Source organism: Takifugu flavidus, chromosome 10, assembly GCF_003711565.1.
Source record: "Takifugu flavidus isolate HTHZ2018 chromosome 10, ASM371156v2, whole genome shotgun sequence".
Classification (NCBI taxonomy): Eukaryota; Metazoa; Chordata; class Actinopteri; order Tetraodontiformes; family Tetraodontidae; genus Takifugu; species Takifugu flavidus.
The window spans coordinates 3,761,918-3,784,701 of NC_079529.1; the positions used below are offsets into that span (position 1 = coordinate 3,761,918).

The window sequence follows — 22,784 nt, forward strand, 5'->3', positions numbered from 1 at the left end:
GGATTCTCTGCAAACTATGTGTTGGAAATGTGTTTATATGCAGAAGATGCATCCAGGGGAGGGTTAGAAAAAAAAAGAGGAAACTCAGTTTTATTCAAAAAGCAATACTGGAATAGAGGTTTTCCCCACACAAGTGGGGCATCCCCTTCAAGTCATACAGCATGCACAGGCAGATCATCCATCAGGCCTTGCAGCTCTTACTTGGAGGAGGAGTTTACACATTTTGTACATTTTTTACCTGTTTGAGGGACAACGGATCAGTTACAATGTGGAATGTGCATGATAGCAGGGGCGCGGAGATGGTCGTGGGGTCACTTACTCAGGGCGATTACAATGCCAGTGATGGACATGATGGCAGCGAGGATGACCCCGGTGGTGCGCAGCGTGTCGTAGTCTACAGGGGACAAAAGGGTTCCAGACTTTATTTAAGAATGCTGAGCATCATGGTGATTATTCCACATTTTGAAGTCTCACCGTAATTGAAGTCACTTTGGTCTGGAAACATCGTTTCTGCAGGAGGAACGGGAGAAAAAGAGCTTCAGGAGTGAGCTACTTAGGCTCTGACAGGAGAATTTAACAGCTTTTCAGATCTGCAGGCTCTGCCATCTCGGGAGTGGGAGTGTGTGTGTGTGTGTGCGTGTCCACTGAGACTTAATGCAGCATCTTTGCTCAGCAGAAAAAGACACCCACAAAAAGTGGGTTCGCAGCCTGGAACAGGACAGTTAACATCCCATCAGAGCCCAAACGCTGAAACATGTTGTGATCTGCAGGTCAAAATGACTGAAACAAGCTCTGGTGTAAACTAATCCTCCTGTAGCGTCTTTAAGGTTCCCAGCCCGATGGGGGCATCATCGATGCCGCTGAACGCTCGCGTCCAAGCTGAGTTGGCAGTTTTCATTCAGTCCTTTTTTGGTTTGTTATTTTCTTATAGTCAGTGAGATGCTGTTCTGAGCGATAAACATCTTTGTAAAATTGTGGAGTTTGTAACTTTCTCTGGCTGCAGCGCCCATTTAATGATGCATCAGCAGCCTCTGCAGCAGAGATGCAGCAGCCTGAACTAACCTGTGTGTTCACGTAAAACTATTTATGCCATAAATCCCAATGAAAACCCACAAATGAGGGCAATTTAAAACACATCAATGCATTCAACAACCTAAATAATGTAACAAAAGGTAATAAACATGATCAAACCTGTGGTGGCCATGGCTGCACTGTAGAGATACTGAGGAGCTTGATTTCCAGGTTTTGAATGCAGCCTACTGATGGCTTTGCCTGGTAACAGCTGGACACAGCAGACGACGCCCCCTGGTGGCTGAGGCCCAACATTGCATTTAGAGATGCGGAGTTGAGCCAAGCAGTTGCCCCTTTAGCTAATTTAAGATCACTAAATATATGCTACTATTAAAAATGTATGAACACAAGCATTTATGTCTTCCAAAACTACACTATTTATTCTAAATGCAACTTTGTGCTCCCCGTTTTCCTCCAGGCTTCGTGTTTTAGCTGCAGAACATGATTATTTTCTTTGCTTAGACAACAAAGCATACACAGGTTTTATATTTGCAGAGGCTGCCCGAGACATCGTGGCTCAACAATCTCAATAAAACCAGAAGCAAAGATGATCAACTCAGCAGTTCTTCACTGAACAACCTTCTGCAGGAGTGACGCCATGCAGCACATACATCACTGCCTTGCTGCTGCATTTCTGCAGGATGTGTGACTGGGCTGACTGCGGCATCTGCACATGCATAATGCAGCACCACAGGGACAGTGTTTACTTACAGGACAAAATGATGACTTTTTTGATTTAATATATTTTATTTTATGTAATCTGAACGGCACAACACACACATAGTCAGATTGTCGTTACCAATAAAGACACAGAGTAAAAACAAAAGAAATGGATCACAGTTTGTTTCTAAAAGGAGCTTCTTGTAGAAAAAGATGATCGATATTTGCTGCCTCCTGCTGGCAGCGCCACGCGATTGCGGGGAAAGAAAGCTAAGGTTCTTTTTTTTTGCAACTGTTTGCACAAAAAAGGCAGCACTGAGGTCTGTGAGACACCCACCAGCCTCCTCCGCTCGTCCGTTTCATCAAACTGTGGAAATAGTCACAGATTAGCAAAAAAAAAAAGCATTAACCGTCTTATTCTGTTGAGGAATAAACCAAAACTATTAACCTCTTTGAGCAGCATCAGGACCTCTGGGGCTTAGAAAAACAACACAATTACTCACAGAATTTCACAGGTGGCTGACAAAACTCACTAGAACTTTGCGGTTTAAATAGGATTATTTGCTGGCGAGAAAAACCTCAACTTACTTTGACTTGTTATTCTTGGAGCAGTTGCATTTTCGAGCTGTTTGTGGTGAGAGAGAAATAAGAACGACAGCCAGTTATAATGAATATCAAAATAAACATGAATATGGAGCAGCAGGTCCAGCCGAATGGCTTTGGTTTTGGAGCCAAGTGCACTAAATCACACTTGAGCCAAAGACGAGAACCAGAGCAACACACTTAGTAACATAATGGTACATCCTGTGCACGAAACCTGACCTACAGCAGCATGTGTTATGTTGTGCATGTGCCCGAAACAGCTGGTAAACCCAGTCAGAAGCAGCCCGCAAAGACTGACCTACATGCAAGCGTTTTGAAAGTTGACGCTCAGCGAATCGCCCGCTCCCAAGAGGCAAGGGCAGCATTTTAAAAATTGCCCCATAAATTCTTCCTGTTTTGGCAGTTCTGTCCCGGTCCGAGCGGTTTATAATGGAAAATGTGTCTTATATAATCAGCCTGGAGCCTGAAAAAGCAACAGTGAGTCGGTTTCGTGACCCACCCGCTCATTTCCTGACGATAGCTGATCCTAATCCGCAGTTATATTCTGGCCACAAATGTTCCTTAAAACACCTTAGACATATTTCTTCATGGTTTCTGCTGAGAGCGTTTGGTTGCGCTGACCAGGACCAGCAGAATCTGCCCGTTTGGATAGGATCCAGTGGATTCTTTACCGTCTGGTTTTTAGTTTCAAGGCTGCTGGCAACAACAACCCGGGCTCAGGGGCGAGAGGAGGAAGGGATAAGTTGCGAAGGGCAAATAGTTGGGTTGGTGTGAGAGCCCAGGCCGCGGGAGGAGCTGCGGAGACGCACAGAGCCCGTTTGTGCTGCAGCGGGGAGGGGTACGAGGTACACACACACACACACACACACACACACACACACACACACACTCGGCGGCAGGTAGACAAACACTTACTGACGATGAGAGCAATGCCCATGAGGAAGAGGACCACAGCGAAGATCAGGCCCCCAATTCTCAGAGACTCGTAATCTGAAAGGAAAAAAACAGAGTAGGAACAGGATTAAAGATTTATTTGGAATCAGCAACTTTATTAACTTTTACGGGGCGGGATCCACAGGGAGTGAAAGACGCCAACTCGTCTCACGCCTTTCCCGTCTGGGGGGGGGGGGTGTGACGGCGGTGAAAACGGCGCTCGGACTCACCGTAGTGAAAATCACTGTCGTAGTCTACAGAAGAGAAGAGAGAGGAATCAAAGCCATAGACACTAAAGAGGGAGATGAAATGTCTGTCCAAAAGCTTCAGCGGTAGCAACATTCACCTTTGTCATCAGCCGACGCTGCTGTGGGAGCAACAGAAACATCGTTAGTCATTAACGCTTTGGTCTGAGCGCCATATGAGCACGTCTACCCCTGGTGGGGAGGCACACCTGGTTCAGACGCTGACGTTCATCATCAGATCACAATGTGATCACTAGTCAAAGGTTACGATCAAAGCCCTCAGCTCTCATGTTCACCAATATTTAATGAGCTCTTCCTTCGGCCGTTAGCAACATTTCCTTAAAATCTGTTCATCATTTTGTGAGTTTTTAATTAAATCCTGGCTATCTCTTAACCTCAGTGGAGGTTAAACCTGTGGTGACCTACGGTGCCAAGAATTAGAAATAAGGTAATCATCCTAAGGTTCATAAAAAATGGATCGAGCTTTGCTGTTTTAAAGCCCTCTCAGGTCACATGGAGACTAAAAAATGAAAACATGTGAGCAGGATTAACGTGCGCTCTGGTTTGACCGGTGAATTATAGACACACGAGAGGTAGACACATCATTAGAGTGGCCGTCTGAGCAGCGACTTTAATAACAAAGACTTTATTTTTGGAATCTCCAAACAGACGTTTCGTTGGTTTTATTCCACAATCTGCGCAGATTTGAAAATGTGTCAAACTGATCATTTAAAAGAGGACTGAGGTGTTTTACAATTTCAGTAAAATGTAACAAAGATTAAGAACAACTTCATTGTGGGAAAAGGTATTAATTAAATACATTTTAAAAAGAAAGTAAAACGCCTTAAACAAATCTGTTAAACGGGATTTGTCCTTTGAAGCAATTTCCGCCTTTTTATGAGGGAACCAGTGATTTAACATAGTGTTGCAGGCACATGAGCCTCAGCAGATGAAGAGCCTGAGCCGAGTGTGCTGATGCAGGCAGGACGCACAAAAACCCCCCCGCAGCCGTCTGAACGAAGGATTTCAAACCCCGTCGGACGAGGAAACATTTCCACCAGTCACATGTGGCCTTTTGTCACAGCCAAACACACAAATGAGGAGCAGCCCGACGTGGAAAAGGAACACTTCCCCAGTAACAGAAACTGAGAGCGTCGCACGCCTTTCACCAACAAGCAACGCAGCCACAGCAAACGTAGGCAGCGGAACCAATAACTGGAGTAGCCATGCTGCGCCCGGATGCAGGAAACTTACCGGAAACCTCCCTGCCAAATGCTGATCCTGTTATACACACACATCAGTTCTGTTATACGACACGTGGAACACAAGTGGGGCCACACGAGAGCCAGCTGAACTCCCACAAAGGACAGTTTTAAATAGCAAACTGCCAAAGCTCCACACTGACTCTCTAAACAGTGAGCAGGAGAGGATTTTAAGCAGCACGTTGTGCAGCTGCGCAGCAATGAACCCCCATAGGGCAAATAAATGTTATTACAACGTTATTACAACACTTATTACAGCATAACCCCCCAAAAAATGTTCTAATATTGATGTGATTTAGATGTAAAAACATTAGTTGGGTTCTCCATTATTTGGTTTAATTTGTGAGGGTTAATGACCAGCAGAGATTAATGCTATAAACGTGCACGAGAAGAGAAAGAACTCAGAACTGTCTGGGATATTTAACTTTTCCTCGGTGGGAGGATCTCTAGTTAGGGAATTATGGAGAATAGTGCTCACCGAGTGCAGGGGCCAGCCAGCAGCTGAATGCCACCAACACCACGAGATCCATCATACCTGTTGGGGAAAAAGACCCAAATGAGTCTCAATATCACAGAAGAGACTTATTAACACGGAGCATTAGACACAAACAACAGTTACGCCAATAGAAAGCCCGTGTTTGTATTTTAGTGCCGCTTTTTGGGCCAATTTTCACTCTCTTCCAGCGGAAAAAGGCGGATGAATGATGATAAATGAAGTCATTCCCCCAAAACTTTCAACGCTCCTCTGAACTGACACTGAATTCCAGATGATTAACGACTCTTAATGACAAGTGGAATGAATTACAGCAGTGTTTCTGTTCAATTAGCCGCAGGATAAGCCGCATTAACAACCCCACCCCCTCTAAGTTAGCTCCTCTGTACGTGCAGTTGAGGGCCCCAGGGGATCCGTCTGAATAACACAGTCCTTTGGCTCTGGGGTCAGACGGGAGCTATTTCAGGCCCAGCACATCAAAGCTGGTAGGGTCAGGGTGGAATGTAAGGCTGGTGTTGAGCTGCCTCTGGTATCGAGCCAGTGGGTCGCTTTAGTCATCCAATTTAGAACATGAACATCTTGAGACTGTTTTCCTGGATCATACTGGGAGGGGGGGCTCTCACGACCCAGGGGCCTTGTTTTCACTGTTTTTTAAGGGGGTTTCTTGCTGCTCTTCTGCAGTGTAACATTGTTTAAATCAAATGAAAACCTTTGACAGGCTATCAACAGATCTCAGGTCAGGGAGGTTCTAGTTTCTGTGACCTCTGTCTTCAAACCTCCACAATTTGCCAAACGATGCAGTTGCAAACACCTGGGAGCAAGAGGAAAGAAAGACCTACACTTTAACTCCAGAAATAGGATTAACAGGAATCACCATTCAATCTGGTTTAATCCTAGAAATTCTTCTGGCCAAGGGCATCTAGTTACCTCGATGTTTTGACCAATGAATAGCAAAGAAAAGGACATAACAAAGGCCCAGTTTTGGGTAATTCCGCGGCTTTAGGCTTCTCTCCACCGCCAGAGAAGAACGTCTTCATTGTGGCCTGTGTTTGCCACACAACTCCAGACTTCCCAGTTCATCCCACTGTTGCGTCTCCCAGTCTAACGAAAACACTGACCCACTCCCGCGTATCAATAGATCCTCACATGTTTGTGTGGAAGCAAGTGCGCGTCTGTGCGTAATTGCCTGCACGTGTTGTCAAGGAATTTGAACGGGAAGTGGGGGGTGAAACCGGAAACCTAATCACCAAAACAGCACCGCCAGCTTTCATATAAGATGTTTAGGCTGCGGGTGGCTCAGATGTGTCCAAGCACACGCGTGCGTTCTGAGGAGCGCGTTTCGCCAACTTACCGTCTCTCCGCCCAGTGAACCCAACTTTGCTGTCTCCGGCTGCAGCGGTCACACAAACACACAAACACACACGGTGCACAACAATCCTTCCTCCTTAAACTTACAGAAACTCTGGAAGACTGTGGGAAAGTTCCCCTGCCTGCTTCGACCCCCCCTTTACTACGTATGTCCGCTCCTCCTTCATCTGGTCTCAGGAATGAGGGGGAGGGTGGGGGCAGGGTGCTGCTGTGGGCGACACCAGCTCCCCTAACTGACCGTGCAGAGGTGAACCACTCGGATAACTGCAGCACACACCGGTGCCATCAGCGGGTTTGGGGGATGGTTAAACCGGCTGCTGAGGACAGAAAACTGGGGCTTTTTGATGGTCTCAGCCTGTCACTGAGATCTAGAAAAGCTTGTCTGCCTGGAGGAACCAAGATCTGAGCAGTGTAATCTTTATCATCTTGTGATCACAATATCCTCCCAGGCTGCAGGAAAAGCTGTCATGGAATTTGCGTGACTGTTTTCCTCCTCTCCCCAGCAACAGCCAACTTTTTAATGAAACTGCTGCATTTAATTTGCTGCTTTATTATTTAAAAACAACAACAAGCGATGAAAACGTGGTAACAGCCATGACAACATAATAAAAGCAGACTCCGTGCGTGTTATAATGCCCTCCTCCTCTAGGTGGGGGTGTTGGCCTTCAGACCCAGGTCGTGTGGACAACTTCCGTTTTACCGTATTTCCAGGCGCCATTACACAATTTTGTTGAGGGTCTTGGTCTGGGTGGACTCAGGACCTTTTAATGAGACCAGCGCTGATGCTTTTTGTCCATCCCGACTAGAAAGATTAATAAATTAAAATCGTGGGTACAGTAATGACTCCCACCCAAGCTGCTGTGTCACAGGCCAACAGCTAAAAACCCCACTGGGAAAGTTTACTAGTCTCGGCACATTTCAGCCCCCATCCAAAGACAATTAGTGAAAACAAACTCTCCGAACTTCACCAACGAAGCTATACATTAACAAATAGATTTAGATATTTATTGTCCAGAGTTATATCAAAACACGTACCTAAGACCTTGAAGCAAACAAAGTTAATAAAACAAACTGAAACAAATTAAATTTCCTAAACGGACTTTTGGTGAATAGAGGAAAATATTTGAATCTTCTGGTGTACTGTTAAATGTGGATTAATAGAAAGTGCAGAATAACAATAATTATAATAATAATAGTTTTTTAGCACCTACTCGACCGGGGCTCCCATTGTGCCATGGGATAGTTTTTGTTATATTTATTAAAGTAAACTTTTTCTCACATTTTGATATCGTTATGATTTTACTTTCATATCATGGTCTTTTCTGGATCTTGACCTCCCAATATCTTAGTCTTGTCTTGCTCTGGTTGCGGTAATGTTGCAGTGCCCGTAAGGAAGAGGAGAACAGCAAAGATCAGGCCACCAATTCTCAGAGACCCGTAATCTGAAAGAAAAACAGCAGAAACAGAAGCAATAAGGACTTATTTTAAATCATGAACTGTATTAACTTTTAGGGGTGACAGTGACAAGGATGGCCAAAGTGACCGGTGGAAAACCAGTGGAAAAACTCATCTCATGTCTCCCCCTGTATACGGATAAGGATAAGGATAAAAGACTTTATTAATCCCACATCGGGGAAATTGCACTTTACAGCAGTAGCCCGTGGTGTACAATACAGAAAAGTACTAAAAGAAAAAAAAGAAAAAGACTCTTATATTATGTACATTGCTATGTACATTGTACAGTATATACAGAAATTAAAACTATGTACAGAAGGAGTGTCGGACAGTGTGAAGAAAAATGAAGGTGCAAATAAGATGTGCAAATAAGACCTTCCAGAGGTAGGATGATTAGTTAGTGCAAATATGCCAACCCTGGGTTATTGGTGCTACAGTTAAGTGTTGTGCATGTTGAACAATCTGACGGCAGTTGGGATAAATGACCTGTGGTAACGTTCCCTTTTACACCGTGGGTGTAACCGTCTGCTGCTGAAGGAGCTGCTTAAGGCCCCCACAGTCTCTGTAGGGGGTGAGAGGGGGTGTCCATAATTGATGTCAGCTTGGCCAACATCCTTCTCTCACCCACCTCGTCAATGGAGTCCAGAGAGCAGTCCAGGACTGAGCCAGCCCGTCTGACCAGCTTGTTGAGTCTCTTCCTGTCCCTCTCTGAGCTCCCACAGCTCCAGCAGACCACAGCGTAGAAGATCACCGATGCCACCACAGAGTCATAAAAAGTCCTAAGCAGTGACCTGCACACTCCAAAGGACCTCAGTCTCCTCAACAGATGAAGACGACTTTGGCCCTTCTTGTACAGGGCATCTGTGTTATGAGTCCAGTCCAGTTTATTGTTGAGATGAACACCCAGGTATTTGTACTCCTCCACGATCTCAACGTCCAAACCCTGGATGTTCACGGGTGCAATGTGAGAATGTGAGAGTATGTCATGTTTTCTATACAGGAGCGCTCCAGTTTTACCAGTGAAGTATTAACACATGAGAGGTAGACACAATGCTGCATCATTAGAGTGGCCGTCTGAGCAACGACTTTAATAACAAAGGCTTTATTTTTGGAATCTCCAAACAGGCATTTCATTGGATTTTTTCAAACTGATAAATCAATCAAATCTGTCCTATAACAGAACTGATGTGTGTATTACAGGATTGTTGTTTGGTAGGGAGGTTACACACACATCAGTTCTGTTATACGACACTTGGAACACGAGCAGGGCCACATGAGAGCCAGCTGAAGCTCCACAAAGGCCAGTTTTAAATAGCAAACTGCCAAAGTCCCACACTGACTCTCTAAACAGTGAGCAGGAGAGCAGCGCCACTGTCTGGGATATTTTCCACAGTGGGAGGATGTCAAAGTGGATCTCTAGTTAGGGAATTATGGGAGAATAGTGCTCAACGAGTGCAGGTCCAACAGGTTGGAAATATGGCCATAAATAACTGTCCCACACAGTGCTTGAAGTCTGCTGCTGAATTTAATCCCAGTTGCCAGTACGCTGCCCTGATTGATAAAAAGGTGGACCATGTCATGTAGCTACACAAGCTGTAAGTATAACGACATTCCCCGATCAGTGGGATTACCCAAGCATGATGGACTTCATGTATGCGCATTTTGGGGAGATCAACAGGAAGACTGATCTTATGGGAGTGGACCACAACCTTTTTGTTTTGAGATCTAAGTGAGCAGCTCTTGGAGCCCTGCAGCTTCCACAATGACGGTGACAAAGACAGGAATAGGACAGGCAGGTACATTAACATCCAGGAGTTTAGTGGGACAACTGCGGACTCCTTTCAAATTGCAGGTGAAGCGGGCAGAGCCACAGATTTCCCAGGTCACTTGCAGGGTCATTTGACCCAGGACAAAATGCCACCACAACCCTTTCAGATTCCAGAAAAGATCAGTGTTGACATGGTGCAATGAAGGATTTTTGTCCAGCGCTAAAGGGGCTGCAGGACATTGTGTTCTGTAGTGGCACTCCAATAGGAGGCGCTGCTGAATAATGATGTATGTGTGTGAGGAGTAACTAATTCATACTTTCTGCATACTTCCGTCTAACTACAATGTTTTTGTGAGTAACATGCAAATACACCTGGTGCTAAATCATGTGCTGAGGACAGAAAACCGGGGCTCTTTCATGGTCACCAGGGTGTCACTGAGATCTAGTGAACTCTGTCTGCATCCAGAAATGGAAAGATTCTCACCCAAAGGAGCTGAGCAGTGTAATCTTTATCATCTTCTGATCAAAATATCTTCCCAGACTGCTGACAGGAAGAACTTTCATGGAATTTGCGTGAGTGTTTCCCCTCCACTCCTCATCAGCAGCCAAAATTTTAATGACGCCACTACATTTAATTTCCTTCTTTATTATTGATTCACAACGTTTTTGATTAGAATTAAAGAAATAAGCATGAAAATGTGGTAACAGACATGGAAACCCAGACAATGAAACTGGACAGAACTTCATGCATGTTATAATGTCCTCCTCCTCTAATGGATGTTTGCCACAAATGGGCTCCTTTAACCCAGGTCATGATAGAAATGAGCAGAATCAATAAGCTAAAACAATTTCAAAAATGGTGATTACGAGACGATGAAGACAAGAAACTTGAGCCGAGTGAGTTCATTCTCTTCTTTCTGTTCGAGGGAAAAAAAGCAGGAATGTAAGCCAAGTCTGTGCAACCGTTTTAGGAGAACCATCAGTTGCTTCCTGGAGAAAAAAAACTTCAATTTTTACCTTATTCCCAGGTGCTCTTTTCGAAGTCTCTCTACAGACCACTGGAATGAAAAGAAACGGTAGTTTAGACATTTTTACAAAATAAATTTGTAGTCACTCGGGCCCAACTGACTGAAGAAGCAGAGAGATTCTGGGAAGGAGAGCAGGTTCTGGGGAAAAATTGGTGTTACCCGCTGTCTTAACTAAACAGAACAGCGTATAGTTAAACTCTTCTCTCAGAGGGACTGCCTTAAATGTGAACATGGAACTTCCTGGAAATTAATATTGCACCCCATGAGCCTTAAATGTCCTTGGAGGACAAACAATGATTGCATTATAAGCTTGGTAGCATTTTATGGCCATGGCTGTCAGCTTCACCTGCTTTTAATCAGTAATTACCTTGGGAGATTCTCTGGAATTTCCTAATTAAATTGGACCAAATACAATTAAAAGCCACATTCTTATTCTTTTTAAAGGACTCTATGGACTCCTCATCTTGTTCTTGCTGTAAAGAGAACAAGTGCTTGGATAGATGTAACGCCATCCCATCTCTTTCTGATCCGTACTCGATTAGTTCTGCGTCAAATTAAATCAATGCTTGAACGATCAAGGGCAACGTTGAGGTTCAACACATCTGCAGGAAGGGAAGGGTTAAAGCAAAGTCCCAGAGTTGCAGTTTTTAAAAGGTAACTGTGATGGGACCACAAAATAAAGAATGTTTCATGGCACAAAATGTTGGAATTCTTCCACTGTGATTAAATGACCCACCATCTAGAGAAGTCCCCGGCCCTCCAGGAGGCCACAATTTCAGCCACATTGTTTGTGACTTTTCCATTTGCGGTCTGCATGTCGTCTTTGGGGTCGTCATTGCCGTTGCCACAGGCGCCGCACAATTTATTGGTCAGGGTACCGTCGACAATGACGGTAACCTCCTGAGCCCTGGAGTAGGTGACCCTCACAGCGGGAGTTATATCAATGACCACAGTGTCCTCTGAGAGCTGGATGGAAAGTTCATTAGCCATTTTGCTGGGAAGAGACTCTTTCTTGCCGTTTACCTGAATCAGACAAAGAACCAGGAAAAGAAACATGAGCGAAAAAGCACACTTGGAAACCGTTTTGTGCATCTATTTAAAGGCTCCCGGCACTTCTCACCCAGGTTACGTGTTGACTGTTCACTGCCACAGTGGTGTCTTTGAAGAAAACATATAAGATGGCGACAGTGGGGGATGACCCTGTGCTGCAGACCCTAATGTCCACCACCACACGGAACCACTGCTGGTTACTCTCATCACACAGGGATGCCAGCTCAAATGCTCCATTATTGGCTATTGCTCCAGACATGGCGTCGAAGGATGTGATGTGGCCCTTTCTGCTGATGCTGCATTTCTTCTGTCTGATGAAGCAGCCTCTGGTCCCGTCTCTTATACTGCACTCCTCTCCACTGGCACATGATACCTCTTGGCAACTGGTCATCCCAGAGGCCTTGCAAGTGCACTTAGAGCTACACTTGCTGGATATTACAGACTCCCCCACCTGGAAAACATTGTGTGTTGTGCATTTTTAAAGAATATAGTGAATATATTATATTGTTTTTCTAACAGAAATAAAAGAATAGTTACAGCAGCAATGGTGATAATAATAATAATTAAAAATCAACTTTACCCTCAGATATCTTCCATTAAACACACATCCACAGTTTTCCAGGGGAACACATTTGTTAGCATCAAAAACAAAGCCAGGATCACACTGGCACCCTTCAAATCTTCTTTCAGAGCAAGCAAACTGGCCTATAAAGTTAGCACAGGTCCCTCCGCATGTGCTGCCACTCAGCTCATAGTGACTGTTTGAAGGACAGGAAGCAGCTACGAGAGAAGAGAACATCGTAAGATGCTGTGTGAATGTGTTAAGACAGCTTAGCTAACATGTTGTTGGACGGAACTCACGGCATGAGGAGGTGGTCCTCCATGGCTCAATTTGTACTCCTGCCCCCTGACATGCCAGCGCATAGGCCATGATATTATTACACTGTGTGTCTTTGTTGCCACCCGTTGCACAGGCGTCAAAAACACAATCAGACAAATATGGCTCAGGGTTAATCTCAGTGTGACAGGCTTTAAACGGCCCTTTAGGATCGCTAATAATGCCGCATGAGTCTGGTTTACTGAACAAGGTTTCCTTGGCCTTTGGACATACTGGGCATTGTTTGCCACACCCTCCACATTCATCGGTATGTTGGTCCAATGCCCACGATTTCCCAAACTGATCGACATCTCTTGTGTTTTTGCCGCTGGGAAGTTTGAAGTCGTCACTGGGATTGTTGTTGTTGTTACCGCAGAGACCGCACATCTTCCCCTGGTATGTAGAGGGCACGATCACTTCAACATAATAGACTGTGTTGTAAAGGACTTTGAGCCCAAAGTCTGTCTGGACAATTATGTTTTGGCCTTGTTGGGTGACTTGCACACGGCCGTTATCGAGGGAGAGCGGAATGTTTACAAGTTCATTATTCAGCTGAAAAGAAAAGAGAATTTTGGTAAGGTAACAGTCATTCAGGACTAACTGTTTTCTGAAGAGGTCTGAAACTCACATTGACTTTCCATGGCACTCCTTGCTTGATGGTTATTTCATAACCGAAGACCTGCACAGTGATCGTCTTGGTAACAGCCACTTTTCCGTTGCCAAATCTCTGATTTCTTTGGGTGACTGTGAATGCTGTCAGGGAGTTTGGGTCGATATCACATGTTTTTGCCAATACATACTCACAGGTACCCTGGAAATCAAAGCGTCTTCCATCAAAGGAAATGTAATGAGGGTCACCAGACGCTACACATTTGTCGTGCTTTATGGGGTGGCAGCCATTAACTCCATTCAGAAGCTTACAGGTCTCCCCTTTGAGACATTTGGTCTTTTGGCAAGACATGTCACCCGTCTCGCCACAGACACATTTCTCTTCACACTGAGAGTCAGGATAGATTATGTCTCCTTTCCGGTAGTAACGGCCCTCATAAGAGCATCCGCAGTCTTTCACAGGCACGCAGGTATCTCCGCTTAGCAGGTAGCCATCGTTGCACTCACACCCCTCTATACAGGCCTTCTGGCATTTGTCATCAGAGGTTAACCTGGCACAAGTTGTTGGACATGCCGAAGCGCACAGAGTATAATGGCTGTTAGCTGGACATGTCATTGCTGTGAATAAGTAGAGATGGATAAGAGAAACATTTAGCGATGTTTTTATGCAAGGCATCATAATCTTGAGACCAGAAAGGAGTCAAACTTACGACAGAAGTCCTCTCTTCTCCAGGTATCAACGGTGATTCCCTCATTCTGACAGGCAGAGGCATAAGTTTGAATGGCATCACAGATTGCTGCAAAGTGGCCATGATACTGACAGGCATCAAAGACGCAGTCCTTCAGGAAAGGACCAGGGTCCAACTGCTTGTGACAATTTTTAAAAGATCCAGTCTTTTCAGTGATAATTCCGCAGTAACGCTGGGCTTCATACTTGCTTTTCTGCTCTTCTGAGCATTCCTGGCAGTGTGCGCCTTGGCAGGCTGTCGAGCAGCCTGGTGTCAGGGCCACCTGCCAGCTCTCCCCGAGCTTGTTGCTGTTTGTGGTGGTCTGACCGTTTGGCATGGACATGTCATCCTGACCCTTCCCATTGTAGTTGCCACAGAGACCACAGACCATGCTTTGGTAGGTGCTGGGTAAAGTAACACGCATCGTGCTCTGCCAGTCAAAAGTCACGGTTATGCCGGCAGCTGTGTTCACCACAGCCTTCCGGCCGCTGAGGGACACCTTCAGTTTATCACTGTATTCCAGTGGTAACAAAGCAAGCTCATCGTTAAGCTGGAGAGCAGAGAAGGAAAGGAAGAAAATGCCATAAGATTATCGATTCAACCATTTGTTGTCCATGCTAATCCATTGCTGCTAATTGCATTTAAAAATGACTGCACACATCTTAGGACATAGGAAAGCACAGGAATATCAGAATTTGACAACAAAGACAACATTATGATTAACTTGCTGGAATTAGTTGTCTTGTTTTTAATATTGCTGTGGGACATTTCTTCCTCTTCCAAAATAAATATATTTTTTTATTTAACAACTTCATCCCCACTATACATTCAGCCCCCTTCTTACCAGAATCCTGTTGGGGTACTGTCTGCTGAGGGTCAGGGTGATGCCGTAAATGTAAAATTTGACAGTCTTTGTGAACGACACAGACGTGCTTCCCCGGTGGTCATTCTGCACAGTCACGTTGAAAGGCTCCAGACCCTCCTGCCTGGAGCACAGCCCCACTAGCTGGTACACACACGTGCCCTGGAAATCAAACCTATGGCCGTCAAAGGTGTGGTAGTGCGGGTCACCCGAGGCTGAGCACGTGGCATGACTGGTGGCTGCACAGGTTCTCTGTCCATCTACCAGGGTGCAAACCTCCTTGGCTGAGCAGGAGGCCTCGCTGCATTTTACCAGACCCAGGGTCGTATCGCATTCACAGAGACGACTACACCCCTCATTGGCCCAGAAGCGCTGGCCTGGTTTGTAGTAGCGGCCCTCATAGGAGCACCCGCATGTTTCTTGAGGCACGCAGACACCTCCACTGAGAACATAACCCTTGTCACACACACAGCTCTCCACACAGTTAAGGGTACAAATCACGGGCTCATCAGGAAATGGACAAGACGGCTGACACGGGCTGGCACATTCTTCATAATGGCTATGACGTGGACAGTTCATTGCTGAACAGAAGAAAAAAAATAAAGGTAGAAATAAAATAAATGTAAAGCATGAGGTGAAAGATGAAACTGAGCGTCTTGTAAATACTTACGGCAGCCATACTTCTTCCTCCAGCCTGTGATCTTTACTCCTTTGTCATTGCATTCGCTCGTGTAGGAGGCCAGTGCTTGGCACAGCATCTTTTTATCCCCATCATTCAAGCATATGTCATACACACAGCTATGAAAGAAGGCCTGTGGATCCACTTTCTTATGACAAATCTTAAACAATCCATTCTTAGCAGTGAGAGCACCACAGAACGCCTCAGTCTGATAGCGCTGAAGCATGTTTTCGTTACAGGTAGGGCAATCTTTCTCACATACGGAGCAGGGAGACTCTTTGTCCTGATCAGGTGTTTGCCAACTTTTGCCCCACTCTATTACTGAGGGGACTGCTTCACCAGCTGGGTCTAGGTGCTCGTCGGCATGGTTACCATTGAAGTTCCCACACAGACCGCAGACACTGCCGTAGTAGCTGCTTGGCAGTTTGATGACCAGGTGCCACCTCCACTCATAGGAGACGACAAGGCCAAAATTTGTCTCCACCACTGCACGGCCCCCCCTATGAAGCAGTGACACTTTTCCCTCACCGAGTTCCACAGGAAGATTCAAAAGCTGCCCATCCACCTGGAGGGAAAAGAAATGTACATAATACTCCTAATGCTTGAATATTCGATCACTTTACACTTCAGAGTAAAAGCTTACCATGACCCTGCCAACTTGGTTCTTGCGGATGGTGATGGAGTAGCCATATACAGAAACATGTACCTCCCTGACATAAGAGACTGCTTTGTTGCCCCGATTGTCATTTCTTTCAGTGACAGAGAAGGGAACAAGTCCATCCAAGTCCCCGCAAGTCTCAGACATGACATAATTACATGTGCCCTGAAAGTCAAAATTGTAACCGTCATATGTGTGGAAGTGGGGATCACCCCAGGCCCAGCAGGTGCCTGTGTACACGGGTACACACTCTGCTTCTCCCTTCACAACGCGGCACTTCTCCTTGATCCGACATTTGACATCCTCACAGGGATCTTTAAAAGATACATGCAAGACATTAGAATGATTAAATACAGTTGCTCTAAAAAAAAAAAAAAATATATATGAATTGTCAGCTGAGAATTGTTTTGCCTTACCTGTGTGGTAGCATGCCCTAACCCCTTTCCTGACAATGCATTTGGTATTCTGAGGGCAAGAATGTTGTTCACAGACGAGGCCTTTGTCTGGCTGACAGGTACATTTTTCTTCACAGTTTTCTTCGTACATCACCTCACCAGGCTGCAGAGATAGTGCAGGGGCATTGCAATGAGGGCAAACAGGTCTGCACACAGGTCTGTTTTGGTCTGGATGTGGGTTTTTGTGTTAATGCCCCAAATGTTGATTTTTACCTTGTAACTTTTCCCATTGTCAAAGCAGCCACATTTGTTTTCTTCAATACATGTTTCTCCATTAAACGAAAAGCCATCGTTACATTCACAACCTTCTGTACATTCAGGGGTGGGAAAAACGATGTCCGTGAGGCCCGGGCAGGTTAATGCCCAGTTGTCTGCACAAACCTCATAGTGACTGTTTGTTGGGCATTTCATGGCTGAAATAAACATTCAGAAAAGAGGAAAAATATCTTTTAGCCAGATGCTGTGGTTATGTTTACAAAGTAGTGTAACAACAATATATTGTTTTCACAAATAATGGGAAAATTAACCAAAGAACTTACGACAGAATGATTTTGTCCGCCAGTTTTTGATGTCCACACCTGCCTTGTGACAACTGAAGGCATAGGTTGCTACGCTGTCACACAGAGCGCTTCCTTCCCCGTTGGAAGCACAGACATCAAAGATGCAGTCGTCAAAATATGGTTTGGGGTCTAATTTATCATGGCAGATTTTGAAAGGGCCGTTGGGTGCTGTCATAATGCCACAGTAGGTGGATGTTGAAAATAAAGCCTTGAGTGGGGCCTTGCAGTTAGGACAGCTCTTTCCCTTACAGCCATCTAGACACACTGCTCCAGGGATTTTGACCTTCCATGAAGCTCCAAATGAGTTCACATCTTTGACAATTATGCCTCGAGAATCTCTGAAGTCATCTCCTTTATTGCCATTGAAGTTGCCGCACAGACCACAGACCTTATCCCGGTAGTTACCAGGTACGGTGACTGTCACATGATACACAAGGTCATATGTGACGATAAGCTCAAAATCTGTTTCGACAATGTAACGTCGGCCTTGTTTGTAGATCTTAACAGCTCCCTCATTCAGATTCAAAGGAAGATGTCTGAGCACTCCATTTACCTGGAAGACATCAGAAAATCATATATAACAACATTCAAGATTATTTCATATCCTATACTGCATTCAAAATGGTTAAAATTTCTCACCAGGATGCCTGACGTCTTTTGCTTCATGATCAGAGTGAAGCCGTAAACCTCCACAGCAACCATTTTGGTGACAGACACCACGACTTTCTTATTTTGTTCCCACTGCACATTTTCAACATTGACGGAAAAGTCCACCAGGTTGCTTCCTTCTAACCCACAGCTCTTGGAGAGGGTGTAAGTGCATGTCCCCTGAAAATCAAACTTTAGCCCATCAAAAGAGGTGTAGTGAGGATCACCAGAGGCTTGGCACACACCCTTGCCAACTGGGTGACATTTGTGGATGCCTTTCACGATCTTGCACTCCTCATTTGGTCCACATTTGAAGTCTAAGCATGCAATCTACGAAAACAATTAGAATCCCTTGAGAAAATATTCAGCAAATACATTTCCAAAGCAAAAATCTCTACTTGGGTGTCCATTACCTCTCCACCTTGCTTGCACTTGCATTGTTCTTGACACTGTCCATTGGGATAAAACACTTGGCCAGTACGGTAGTACTTGTTGTCATAGAGGCAACCGCACTGCGACAAGGGAACGCACACATCTCCACTGAGAACGTACCCGTCGTCACAGGAACAGGCCTCCTTACAATCAGAATCACAGGCTACAGGAGAGACTAGACTCATGCAGGAAGCTGGACATCCATTTGCACATAGTTCATAGTGGCTGTGGAGTGGACATTTCATTGCTATAAAGAAAAGGAAAGCATACATAACTCATATTAATATGTTTTACCTCATTTCCCCCCCCAAGTATTGCTGTAAATAATAGCAATAAAATATCTTATATGGAAATGAAAGCATTTCTCACCACAGAACTGACTTGTTCGCCAGTTGAACACCTTGGCTCCTTCATTCTGACACGCTTCTGTATATGATGCAACAGCCTGACACAACACATCCTTCCTGCCCTTATACATGCAAACATCAAAAACGCAGTCTTCAAAGTACTCAGCTGGGCTCACTTTAGCATGGCACTCACGGAACGGTCCACTGGGATCGTTGATAATCCCGCAGTAATTCTTTTGTTCATACTGAACCTTCTGATTGATGTCACATTTAGGACAGACCCCTTTGCAGCCACCGACACAACCGGGGATTTCACCGATTTGCCAGCTGTTGCCAAACTCTGACGCGGGAACAGGTTTGTCACCGTTCTTTGGAATGAGGTCATCTGCTTTTTTGCCATTGTAGTTGCCACAGAGCCCACAAACAGCTCCCTCGTAGGTGCCTGGCAGTGTCACAGATGCCCGACTACGCCAGTCAAAAGCAGCCTTGAGGCCAAAGGTCGTGGTGACCACAGCAAAAAAGCCATTCTTCTGAACAGAGATTCTCCCTTCATCCAGTGTGACAGGCAAGTTAACCAGCTCGTTATTCACCTGGAAATAAAATCACTTTTATTATCAAAGTATTACGAAAATTTTAGACAGTACTCAGTAGATTGTGTACTTACCAGAATGTTGCCCTTGTAGCTTGTTGTCATGATAATGCTGAATGAATGCACTTTGACCTCTACCAACTTAGTGAAAGAAACCCTTTTATTATGGCGGTGTTCATTCTGCACCCGCACTTCAAACTGTTCCAGCTCGGTGTTGTTGTTGCAGAGTGCAGCTAGTTGGTATACGCATGTACCCTGAAAGTCGAACTTCTCCCTGTCGAAGGTCATGTAATGGGGGTCACCACTGGAATGGCAGGTGCTTTGAGATAAAGCATGGCACTTCCTCTCGCCTTTGATCACCTTACACTGTTCCCCTGCCTTACAGCTTTTATCCTTACATTCCACCTCTCGGTTTCTTGGGTTGCATTTACACCATCGACGACACGAGTCATCAGCCCAGAATGATTCCCCTGAAGGAACGTATCGACCCTCATGGGTACAGCCGCAGTTATTAGTTCGCACACAGCGGTTTCCACTCAGCACAAAGCCTTCGTTGCAGGTGCAGGTCTGAACACAGGGGAGTTTGCATTTGGAGGGAGCATTAGGGTCAGAACATGTGGCTGGGCAGGCACTACCACAAAGTTCATAGTGGCTGTTGGCGGGACATGTAACATCTTTAGGGATGAAAGAGAACAGTCTTAGAGAATATGTGGGCAAATATTAACTGTGATGTAATAAGGAATTAAAAATGTAAATTCTCAAGTATCATCTGTTCTAAAATTACTTACGGCAATTGGACATTTTCCTCCAGTCTTGGACCTGAACTCCAGCAGTTTGGCATACTTCAGTGTAGTCCTCCAGAGCGTTGCAAAGAAAATGTCGACTGCCCTTTGCCACGCACACATCGTATTTGCAGTTCTCCAGATACACTTGAGGGTCAATGGTGCTGTGACATTTACTGAATGGTCCATTTTTTAGTGTGATGATGCCACAAAATGTATCACTCTCCCAATGCTTCATGTTTTTGTTTTCACAGTGGTCACACCCGCCCACACAGTCATCTCTGCAGTGAGCCTTTTCACCCATCCCTTGAACCTTCCAGCTACTTCCAAAGGCCACTGCCCCATTAGCCTGGGTGCCAGAGGGTGTTGTGAAATCATCATTGGGGTTCCCATTAAAGTTGCCGCAGAGCCCACAAGTCTTTCCAGCATAAGACTCGGTCAGACTGACTAAAAGACGAGTGTTCCAGTCATATCGGACAGTCAGACCAAAATCAGTCTGAATAAGCACTGAACGGCCACTTTGAGACAATAGCAGCTTATTGTTGTTTAAGGCTATTGGCAAAGTCCACAGGCTGTTGTCAATCTGTACAATAGAAAAAAAAAAGATTGAAGTCATGAACATACCATCAAGCTATTAGAAAGACACTCTGTATAAGAACACAAAATCCTTACCCTTACACGACCTCTTTCGGACCGAACAACTGTAATGGTGATACCATAAACCTTCACTGTGACCACACCGACATATGACACCCTGAGGCTTCCTCTGTTCTCATTTTCGGCAAGGACCTCAAAGCCCTGGAGCTTATCATCCGCCATACAGGTTTTAGCAATGACATAGGTGCAGGTTCCCATGAAGTCAAAACCTCGCCCGTCAAAGGTATGGTAGTGGGGGTCTCCCATGGCCCAGCAAGTAGTGAGCTTTTTGGGGATATCTTCGGGAATATCTGGCTTTCCTGGAGGATTAACATCAACAATTTGTTAGTTTTAATCTTTATGAGTAGTATGGGAGTTTTTTGCATGCATGCACCTTACCTGGCTGAACACACTGTCCTGCGGAACCATAACCATTTCTGTTAGAGAATCCTATACTGTACAGGGCAAAGGGGATACCAGAACTGGAAAGAATGTTTCCCCTATTGGAGTCGATCTGCGTCCAAAGATATTCTGTCCCCGGAAATTGTGTCCACTTTGTATTTTGAGGCAAGGGTTTACCATCTAATCTCAGTTTTGGCACAGCCATGTTTGGCACCACGATCAGAGCTTGATTGTCAAAACCTTTTATAAACCTTAATGAGTAAAGGGAGCAGTATTTGTCTGTCGAGAGCACGGACATCAAAAAATTGTCATAGAAGGTAGATCCTTTTTGTGTACCACTGAACATCATGAGAACCTGGATTCCATGACTAGCTTGAAGGTACAGTGGGCTTCTTTGGGAAATTTTAAACTGTTGTAATGTTCCGGCACCAAGATTCACAGTGTACTGTCTGGAACTACTGACATTAAGTTGGGTGGGCTGAGAGGCCATGACATAGACAATGTCATAGTTTGTCTGTAAGGTGACTGGAGGTACAAAAAATGTGGAGCCCCACTTATCTACTGGCAGTAGTTGCTCATAGACATGATTACAGTACAAATACAAGACTCTGGTACATGTGTGACCTGTGAAAACAGCAACAGGTTGCTCAGAGGAAACTGTGGTTCCTGTAAGGTCAAATGGACTCGCAATTAGTACGCTTTCATATGGCTTGAGTTTAAGCAAGATTGTAGAGCCTTTTAAATAGAAAATTCCATTATATATAAAGGTGCCTCCTAGGAAAACCTTCACTGTGTTGTTGTCTTTTCCATTTGTTATAGAAAACTCTTTACTGCTCAGGCTACCAGGGGTGATTACATAGTATTCTTTACCCCATTCTGTGGTGGGATACACCACAGAGGTATCTGCTGTTCTGTACTTATAGTTCAAGGCTGTGACGGCCACATCAGCTGAGGATTCAACTATAACAGAACACTGAGACTTCCTTAAGATGTCTAATTCACAGACAGAAGGGATAGAGGCCGTGAAATTTTCTCCTAAACGTAAAGTTTTCTCTTGCTGGAAGTTTGAGGGTGAAGCTTTGACCGTGACCTTAGCATGATCCTGAACAGCAGTGATGAAAAGCTGAAGTTGAGCTTTATTGTCGAACCTATTGTTTGTCAAGAAGGACAGGACAAACTCCCGTCCCGCTGATCCAGCATTAGATGGACCTGTTGTATAAAGTGATAAAAAGAAAACAGAGGCTTAGTAAAATCTTAATGATGAAAAGTTTGAAACAACAGATTAGACAGTTTCAGTCCTTGGGAAACATTGCAAACATTAGAAAGAAAAGAAACAAACACAACTCCCTACAACTATTTTAAAGTAATAATTAGAAATCACTGGCTTTTTTACTCAACTAAAAGTGATGAGTGAAAATATCACTACTTGCACTACTTTTTGTGCTAAAAAGCAGCATGCATACCTCAGCTACATTCAGTAAAGCAGTTACATCTCAGTGGAAGCTCAATTTAAATGTGATGTGAAACAAGAATAAGTTTCAGTTAAGATGATAAGCCTTTTTTCTTCTCTAGAAATCCTCAATT

The 22,784-nt window shown here is 44.8% G+C and overlaps 2 protein-coding genes across 2 annotated transcripts; both read right to left on the reverse strand.

Moving 5' to 3' along the window:
* Positions 1-1,794: 1,794 nt before the first annotated feature.
* On the reverse strand, positions 1,795-6,740 carry LOC130532676 (FXYD domain-containing ion transport regulator 6-like). The gene is made up of 9 exons (XM_057045440.1): positions 6,723-6,740; positions 5,253-5,309; positions 4,767-4,793; positions 3,614-3,631; positions 3,498-3,521; positions 3,250-3,324; positions 2,320-2,356; positions 2,180-2,208; positions 1,795-2,098 (listed from the first exon to the last, which is right to left on the reverse strand). The coding sequence occupies exons 2-9, from the start codon at positions 5,305-5,307 to the stop codon at positions 2,094-2,096; spliced, it is 270 nt and encodes an 89-aa protein (XP_056901420.1). The 5' UTR covers positions 5,308-5,309; positions 6,723-6,740; the 3' UTR covers positions 1,795-2,093.
* Positions 6,741-10,484: 3,744 nt separating this feature from the next.
* On the reverse strand, positions 10,485-21,080 carry LOC130532508 (IgGFc-binding protein-like). The gene is made up of 20 exons (XM_057045189.1): positions 20,835-21,080; positions 20,169-20,745; positions 19,456-20,054; positions 18,814-19,381; positions 18,426-18,691; positions 18,004-18,342; positions 17,344-17,917; positions 17,018-17,217; positions 16,766-16,907; positions 16,335-16,663; positions 15,683-16,256; positions 14,995-15,593; positions 14,133-14,700; positions 13,442-14,040; positions 12,798-13,365; positions 12,517-12,716; positions 12,007-12,387; positions 11,623-11,909; positions 10,876-10,916; positions 10,485-10,775 (listed from the first exon to the last, which is right to left on the reverse strand). Exons 1-19 carry the CDS (start codon positions 21,063-21,065, stop codon positions 10,907-10,909), a joined length of 7,611 nt encoding a protein of 2,536 aa, XP_056901169.1. The 5' UTR covers positions 21,066-21,080; the 3' UTR covers positions 10,485-10,775; positions 10,876-10,906.
* Between the last annotated feature and the right edge of the window lie 1,704 nt (positions 21,081-22,784).